Here is a 9,091-nt window from a genome sequence, read left to right on the forward strand (position 1 = left end):
CCCCCCCCTCAATATTTTCTTTTTCTTTTTTATTTTTTACTCCGTACCTCACCCTTAAAAGAAAAATGAAATACAAAAAACCAGACTAAGACAGCCAATGCATTCATTCCCCTCTCTGAATCTTGTCTCTCCCTATCAGTCCATCACCACTGTACATACCTTAATGAGATTAAGAACCCATTCCGACATATTTACATTATTCTATTTTACTATTGTGAAATTTTTGATTATCATCGTCCCATTAGGATTGCCATTAATTATTTATTGTAAGTGGTCCCTTTTTATTTTTATTTTTATTTTTTTTTTTTACCCTTTCCTCCCGATTGTACAGGATATTGAATTTTTCCTATTTGTTGACTTTGGGACCCGTTCCTGATTTCCTGCCTCGTCTCTTCTCCTCTACCCCCTCCGCCAAAATATCTCCCATTAATCTCCATCCGGTGCCTTGCGCTCCCTACTTTTTCTTTGGCGCCGGTCTTCTTCTCCTTAACGCACCTACCTACTTTCTGATCAACCGTTTCTTAAACATCCTTCTTTTCTCGCTCTTACTCGGAAATTATTTCAGGCCACCGCTTCTCGTTCTAGATTTCGCGATTTTTCTGATACCTTTCGGCGACTTCTGGCTAAGGCGTGTCTCCTATTGATCGCGCTCCACCCCTCGTTGGCATTCCACCGACATTTTATTTTACCCTTTTTTATTCCTAGCCCTCTATTTTCTTCTTCTTTTCTTCTTTTCTTTTTCTCTTAATCGACTAGCGACACCTGCAATCCAGTATCTGTCGATAGCCTTGCAATTGCCGATTTACTGCTCGGAAAACGCTGCCGCCGCCTGTGCCATCGCCTCCCTGCTCCCCTCCCGGCCACCCACCAACCGTTTAGCGCGGACGATAAGGGGTATACCTACCAGTGATTGCGACGTATAGCGTTGACCCAGATGACCAGCCCTGATACGTGAAATTCAGCGACTGGATCCGTCGACTATTATCGACTTTCTACACTGACCGTTGGCGAAGGCGTTTGGTGACCCTTGTGGCTGGTTGCCCGCCGGTATATATCGTGTCTGGTGCGCTGTCTTGGTGCGCCCTTCATCACACGGTTCAACGCCTTCATACTACACATAATGTCCGTAGCGACTATGTTGCAACCGGCTTCCAGAACCTCCACGTCCTCTTCCTCATCATTTCAGCCAGTTTCGCGACAAAACACAATGTCTTCCCACGATACCCGGTCTCTCCGCCAATCCAAGCGGTTTTCAGTCACTGCACTGTACCTGTCGATGTCCGCGAAGGACAGAGACTTGGAAATCTCAGACGATTTGGCGAAGGGTAAGTTGACTGTCTGTTCCCGCCATTGAATCCTGCTAATTTGTAACCAGCACAAAAATATCTACGAGAACTCAAGTCAAAGATCTCATCACAATCGAAGAAGAACTTCGTCCTGGAAAAGGATGTACGATATCTGGATTCGCGGATTGCCTTACTTATCCAGAACCGTATGGCCCTTGAGGAGGTAAGAATGTCGCTAGCTCGTAGTCGTGATGCCTAGCTAATAATCCCTAGCAAAATGAAGTTGCGAATCATCTCGACGAAGCCATTGATCCCCAGGAGGGTTTCTTCCCCAACGACGAGAAAACTCAGAAGTATGGCAATCTGCTCTTCCTTCTTCAATCCGAACCTCGTCATATCGCCCACCTATGTCGTCTCGTTTCCATGTCAGAAATCGACTCCCTCCTCCAGACGGTCATGTTCACCATCTACGGTAATCAGTACGAAAGCCGTGAAGAGCATCTCCTTCTTACCATGTTCCAATCTGTTCTCACCTACCAGTTCGATAATACTCCGGAATACTCCTCGCTTTTGCGCCAGAACACCCCAGTATCCCGCATGATGACTACTTATACTCGCCGTGGCCCTGGTCAAAGTTACCTGAAACAGGTCCTGGCCGACCAGATCAATCGGTTGATTGAGTACCGCGATGTCGACCTAGAAATCAACCCGCTGAAGGTGTACGAAACAATGGTCATGGAACATGAGGAGAAACATGGCTCGTTACCGGCGGATTTGCCGAGGTCCGTTACCGCAGAGGCTGCAGCAGAAAATGCCCAGGTCCAGGCCATCATTGCACCGCGGTTGAGGAAACTGACGGAGATCGCCAATGGATTCTTATCAACAATCATCGACGCGGTAGATGAGACGCCTTATGGTATCCGATGGATTTGCAAGCAGATTCGAAGCTTGTCTCGACGCAAATACCCTGATGCTCAGGACCAAACCATCTGTACCCTGATTGGAGGCTTCTTTTTCCTTCGTTTCATCAACCCCGCCATCGTCACCCCGCGGTCTTATATGTTAATCGATGCAACTCCTACAGAGAAGCCTCGGCGTACATTGACCTTGATTGCAAAGATGCTCCAGAACCTGGCAAACAAACCCTCCTACGCCAAAGAGCCATACATGGCCAAACTACAACCGTTTATTCAGCAGAACAAGGAGCGTGTCAACAAATTCATGCTGGATTTGTGCGAGGTGCAGGACTTCTATGAGAGCCTGGAAATGGACAACTATGTGGCTCTTTCCAAGCGCGACCTGGAGCTGCAGATCACTCTCAACGAGATGTATGCCACTCACGCACTTTTGGAAAAACACAGTGTGGCTCTTGCCCAAGACCAGCACTCGCACCTGCATGAGCTCTTGAATGAGCTCGGCACGGCACCGACCCAAGTTCCACGCAAAGAGAATAGGACCATCACTGTTCCCCTCTTTAGTCGGTGGGAAGCAACCGTGAACGATCTGACATCCGCTCTGGACATCACCCAGGAGGAGATATTCTTTATGGAAGCTAAATCAACTTTTGTGCAAATCCTGCGATCTCTGCCTCAAAACTCAGTAGTCGCCCGCCGACCGCTCCGACTCGATCGCATTGCGGAGGCCGCAGCTACATTGAAGAACGATGCCGTCATGGTGCGGAAAGGTATTCGCACCATGGAACTGTTAAGTCAGCTACAGGAAATGGGTGTCATTGATCGGTCTGATGAATTCAGCCTGCTTCGAGATGAAGTTGAACAGGAATTGGTGCACCTGGGATCTTTGAAAGAGAAGGTTCTGGACGAGACCAAGAAGCTTGAGGAAGTCTTTGCGACAATCCGTGACCATAACGCATACTTGGTGGGTCAGTTGGAGACATACAAGTCCTATCTGCACAATGTCCGTAGCCAGTCAGAGGGGAAACAGAGAAAGCAGCAGAAACATCAAGAGCTCGGGCCCTACAAATTTACCCACCAACAGCTTGAGAAGGAAGGCGTGATTCGAAAGAGTAATGTTCCCGAGAACCGACGAGCCAACATCTACTTCATGTTCAAGAGCCCATTGCCAGGCACTTTTGTGATTAGCCTGCATTACAAAGGTACGTACTCCGGTCCTCAACTCTACTTCTCTGTCACTGGTATCTCGAAGCTTCTTCGTTAATGGCATACTAACGAGAACTATTGAACAGGTCGCGCTCGCGGGCTACTGGAACTAGATCTCAAGCTTGATGATCTGTTAGAAATGCAGAAAGATAACCTTGAGGATCTGGACCTGGAATACGTGCAATTCAACGTACCCAAGGTGCTAATGCTCTTAAACAAGCGGTTTGCACGCAAGAAGGCTTGGTAAGAGGCTTCTCTTGAAAGATCTCTACTCTATCCCATTACGATGTATATGAAAACGAGCAACTAGCTCGAGGGCGAAATGCCCGGGCCTCAGTCCGTGATTTTATTGCAGACTAACTTCACGGACTATGATTTGGTGCCAAAACAAACTGCCAGTACAGCAACGGAAGTGTGCTTTGTTTGAACCGCCAGCTTTATACGATAATCTGCACAAGGGTGCATATGTACCCTTTTTGACTGTTTCATGCCCCTCAAAGTGAGCAGGATTGACGGGTTGCATATGGACTATGATCTGTTTTGAAATTTTTGTATCGAGATGTGACTATAGGAGGACTGTAATCTGCCGAGAAAGGGAGTTCCTTTGATTCCGGTGTGGAGAGACAAGTCCTTGCTGGTTCGAGGACAGTCGCCATGACGGGGATGATTGGATGGTTTGGCTTTACGTATACCCTGTTGGATGAATTTGTGTGTGTTTCTTGTTCCCGTTCTGATCTGATTTCCGTGGATGGCTCCGTTGTTGTTTGGCCCAGAAGTCGCCTGTTATGTCAAAATCTCACTATTTCATGTACATCTAGCAATTGTTAAATTCATGACCAACCGCTTCAGGGAAGTGTATAATCTAATGCTATACTATCAGTCAGGCTGATGAATCCTATCATTTTTCGCAGCATGTTCTCGATTCACTTGACAAGGATCCAGATGCAGTACATAAACCTGTATATGTGCCAAAGGCACTTTTCAAATCTAGCGTTGACTTGATCATTATCATATTACGAAGTCAAGTACGTAGAAGATAGTGCGTTAATACAACCAATCATGGTTTGAGTTCGTTGCCATGAAACCCTAACTCGAGGTACATATTTAGAAGCTTGCTTGTGTGAAGTATGACAAGACACCACACAGGCAAGTTTTCAAGTCTAGCTTTACGAAAATATACTTTTGCTTGGTCTATCTATGAATGTTATATGTGGATTTATAAGTGTCCAATGCCACCAAGTTAGGTTGAAATAGACATGCAAGTTATCTTTCATTCTCATTCCTTCGTTATAACATCGATAGTCGCGTATTTTCATCATCAATAGAAGACATACTTAGCAAGTGAAAATTCAAGACTGTATATACCTCTTCCCCTAGCCATTGTGTAAAGGTGACCATCGCAACTACTATACCTAGATATAAACTGACGAGTCTCAAGAAGTATGTCCCAAATAGGTCAACCCCAAACCAGGGCAACAAACAAGACGGCTCCCGCCGCTATGAGGGCTTTCAGGCCATTGCTTGATTCCAGGTTCGATCCTATAGACTCGTCTGTCTTTTCAGGCTTGGCTGTCGTGTCCGTCTTGTCTGTCTCCTGTGTTGTGCGATTCGGGACACCGTCCTTCCCTGGTTTGATCTCCATGATCTCATCAGGCGCTTTCTCCCATCGCCTTTGGGCCAGAGAAACTTCGTCATTTCCCATGTCAAAGACTGTGTATACCAACTTGAGGAAATTAGCTCCGATTATGACACCACCAAGCTCCTTACTTCGCTCAGGTTCAATCGTCAAAAAACTTAGATAGCAGTAATCCTCCTTATTCTGTTCAGGGTTCGTGGAGGAGGGAGCCTGAATTATGAACGGGTCGAGGGAGAAGTTAAAAGTTACGTCGCCGAAATAGAATGTTAGCAACTTATTCGCAGGTGGTTTGTCGCAAGGAAACATCGGCTGGCCGTTGTCATAAAACTCGGTGACGTTAAGCTGGGAAAACAGGTCTTGCGTGATCGCTTTAGGGAAACCGATGAAGTCAGTTGCGGAAGAAAAGACAGCCCCTGTGGGAAAAGATTCTGCCGAAATGGACTTCGTGTTGAAGTCTGCTCCCACGGACAGTCCAGTAAGATTGACCCGAAATAACTTGCTGAGCTCTGGAGGCGATATAACCGGTAACGTATGGAGCTTATCGACATACTTGGCCTTGTTCACGCCACCGAAGAGAATGGTACCGGGTACATTGGTCCGATCATGGTTCTCCTCCATCCACATGCTGAAGGTAGGGGATTGGATAGCTTTCGCATCAACCAATGCCTGGGTGACAGAGATGAATTCCGAGTTGCCACTGCTGTATCCTAGGCCGAGTGTATCTATTCACGGTTTAACCCGACTGCCGGATGGACTGAGCCCATGTATGTGGACATAGTTCGATGGAAAGCATTATCACAGGACAACTTACCACCTATTGAGGCCTTCTCACGTAGAGTAGCAAACCTCATGGCTTCCAGTTTCACATCCCCAACGATCATCGTATCTGATATTAGATCAATATTCCCCACATCCTCCTGGTCGAACCCGTCGACGGTAGCATTTGTCTTTACTGTTCGGCTGCTAGTTGAGGCGCTCGCATTATACCCACCAAGGATGCCTTTCTCTATGTATCCTGCCAACTCTTCGTTATCTCTCACTACCACCCAACTGCTGTCATCAAGAGTAGAGAACTGGGCTTTCAATTTCTGTGGTGGGCTTCCGACGGATATGTTAGCGTAGAAGAAGTCGTTCTATAAGTTATAATGGTCAGGACAAGCAATTTTCTGTGTGCTCGACGAGAGCGAGTAAACAGTTTTACTGCACATACCCCGTAGAATTCTAGATTGACAATACGGTCCCTCTTCTCACGACGATCATGATGATAGTAAGTACCTGCGAACCGCCTGCCCTCAGAGGGCACCACCAGCACGGAAGGCGTGCCCTTCTTCTCCAGCATTAGGGCATTGGTATAGTAAGCAGCCCCTAGGGCCAGGCACCAAAACTTAATCATGTCGATCAATCTTAGCATGCAATTCCGGTAATCGTTGCGTACATTCCATCGATAGTGGACCTGAGAAGCCTTTTATCCTTTGAAATTGGGTGAGGGGTCAAATTACTGAAACAAGGCCAGCTCTTATTTAGATAGTTAAAATGGGTTGGAAGTCTCTTGCTTTTGTTCCATTGGGCACCATGATGTGACGTTTGCTCGGCACACCTTCAAATAGACCCCCAATCCGCCATTGATTTGAGGGCTACGTATACTTCTTTGTGGGAATTGATATGGTGAGGGGGAAGAACTTACCATGTGCGCCTTGGAAGGCTGATGTAGAGCCATACAGCATTCATTGTCCCCATAGATGGCAAGGACGGGGCACTAGGTTACCATCAAAAGCTGAAACCGACACAAAGAAGTTACTGAAACTTAATTACATCAATATGCTGCAGGAAGACTCAATTGGTCCAACAGTCTTCCCAAGCAGGCCAAGATGGTGGAAAGGAAAAGTGAGTCTAATGATGACGTTCAGCTAGATGGAAGTCATGTGGATGCAGCACGTGAATTAGTATAGTAGTTCTAATATACAATTGGGAGCACTATTTCCCCGAGTTTAAAATATTCAACGTAGACAGAAAATTTACAGTTGGGCTGGTGATATCAGATAAGAAACGTCCAAAAGCTGGGGAAAACTAGTTCCTCCTCGAAGATGCGACGGACCTGGGCCAAAACGAAGCGCTCAACCTTGCCGACATTCTTCAGGACTTGCTTCCCATCTTCCTTCCGACCAATCTCACTTTCAACTCGGATTTCTTGCAATAAGCCTCCCTGGCGCTTCGGGGAAGCGGTCGGGTCAGCATTAGACCATGGGCGATCGTCCTGGCCTCTCGCTTCTTGCTGGTCAGACCCGATCAGTGCATCCGCATCTTCCGCGGACAAAAAGCAGAAATGAACTCGTTTTCGGATGTACGCGATGACTGCAACTCCGTCAAAAGTGATTCCCGTTACGTTGAGTTTCAGCGGCAACCCCACAAAACTAGGCATGGGATAATCCAGAAGAATCTCTGCGGTTAATGATAACCGCACATCCCCGGCGTATTTAGCGTGGCAAAGGACTTGAAAATCTTCCGGTCGGCGCTCTCGCATGCGAGGAGGCAGCCGAAGAGGATGTCCTGAAGCCATAGGGTCCTCCAGATGTTCATCTTCGGCGAGTGGCCCGTGTTCCTTTCCTGTTGTGGCATCACCGCTGGGTTGATTGGACGCGGATGGATGAGAAGGGAGCGTACTAGAGGTTGAAGGACGTGAGGTAGGATTGCTAGTATCGATATCAACTTCCATGCGAGATGGATGCACCGCAGCCGCGCCAGAGATGGTTGGATGACCCCTGTTGCTTGCGCCCACTCCAGGGTCGGTCCAACCGTTGGCAAATGGTGTACCTCCTGCAACCGCGGCAAGGGGAGTTTGTGTCCCTGATAATCCACCAAGGGACATAAGGTGGTACCCTAACGTAGAAGTTCCGCCAGGAATACCTGGAGTGCCCGCACGGGGAAGGAAGTGAGGGTTCAGGTGTTCTATTGGTGAGCGCAAAGCCGATGAGTGGAAAGCTTCGTCGAATGGGTCCCGTAACGGGCGATTCATTGCCATTTCCTCGTGAAATATGGGTTCGGTGTGTTCCCGGTGCCACTGGGTACCATGCCCGGAGACCAGCTCCTCGGACACATCGGACGTTTCGTCATCTTCATCCTCCTCATAGAAGTCGGTAAACGGTTCACAGATATCTTTCACTTCAAGATCAGGGGGTATAGTCCCGAAGTCGAACGAGTGAACTTGAACTGATCGGATAAATCGTGGGAGGGCCACCTGCTGGAACTTGTCATGGATGAAGGAGCGGATTCGTTCGGCCAGAGCCTCACCGTCCGGCCCAGAGGTGGCTGTCCTCCAGTCAACTTCGATTGACATTACATGTGCAGCAGGCAATTATTCGGCGCGAAGTGGGCAAAAGAGGGGTTGCTATGTGAAAGCGAGTAATCGCTTGGACGAGAGAGGACCGGAGCTGGTGGTGAAATTGCGCCGCAATGCGAGACTCCACAGGGATTAATTTAGGCGCAGTCGCCGCGGACCAACTCGCGTCCCGCGCCAGTCACGTGATGACGCAGTAACCTCATCGATGACATTGTAAATCAGCAATGGGCGTCTTCCCATGGCATTTCCCGGCCACAATCCCAAAGTACAATGTTCAAGGATATCCCAGGCACCTCTTAAGGGTCTCAGAATCCCTGGTAACCCCCTTTGAAGGGCTTTTACAATGCACGCGGCTTTCACACCGCTTTAGGTTTACCTGACCCAGTACTTTGGTTCACCAGTGCAGCCGACGCCATTTCGGGGCATATTAGAGGATGGCACAATCTCTGCGGCGCCGTACGGTGGTAGCCCTGGAACAGCGTGTTCGCCGGGCACAAGTGCCTACAACGAGCCTGCTCTAGCCCCCTCTCTTCCTGCCTTCGGCTCCTCGAACCTATCCATCGGTTCCACTTCACATCCGATTAGTACCCAACATTCAAGATTCTAACCACTATCATTGGTGATTTTCACTCATGAATCACACTCATCCATTCCCTGCTATGACTCTTTTGACAGGGGGCTCTCCCTATGATTGACTTTCTAGCAACCATCT

General features: G+C 48.1%; 3 protein-coding genes across 3 annotated transcripts; 1 reads left to right on the forward strand and 2 right to left on the reverse strand.

Moving 5' to 3' along the window:
- Positions 1 to 1,026: 1,026 nt before the first annotated feature.
- On the forward strand, positions 1,027 to 3,784 carry ANOM_011620 (Ras GTPase activating protein IRA2; the record flags this gene model as incomplete). The annotated part of the gene is made up of 4 exons (XM_015556876.1): positions 1,027 to 1,325; positions 1,376 to 1,509; positions 1,560 to 3,402; positions 3,493 to 3,784. Coding segments are annotated over 4 exons (2,436 nt in total), but the record flags the coding sequence as incomplete, so codon positions are not given.
- Positions 3,785 to 4,862: 1,078 nt separating this feature from the next.
- ANOM_011621 (putative aspartyl protease) lies at positions 4,863 to 6,435 on the reverse strand (the record flags this gene model as incomplete). The annotated part of the gene is made up of 3 exons (XM_015556877.1): positions 4,863 to 5,764; positions 5,854 to 6,175; positions 6,253 to 6,435. The coding sequence occupies 3 exons, from the start codon at positions 6,433 to 6,435 to the stop codon at positions 4,863 to 4,865; spliced, it is 1,407 nt and encodes a 468-aa protein (XP_015401199.1).
- Positions 6,436 to 7,077: 642 nt separating this feature from the next.
- On the reverse strand, positions 7,078 to 8,376 carry mdm12 (ERMES complex subunit MDM12; the record flags this gene model as incomplete). The annotated part of the gene is made up of 1 exon (XM_015556878.1): positions 7,078 to 8,376. The coding sequence occupies one exon, from the start codon at positions 8,374 to 8,376 to the stop codon at positions 7,078 to 7,080; it is 1,299 nt and encodes a 432-aa protein (XP_015401201.1).
- Between the last annotated feature and the right edge of the window lie 715 nt (positions 8,377 to 9,091).

This window comes from Aspergillus nomiae, assembly GCF_001204775.2.
Source record: "Aspergillus nomiae NRRL 13137 chromosome Unknown contig00647, whole genome shotgun sequence".
NCBI classification, from domain to species: domain Eukaryota; kingdom Fungi; phylum Ascomycota; class Eurotiomycetes; order Eurotiales; family Aspergillaceae; genus Aspergillus; species Aspergillus nomiae.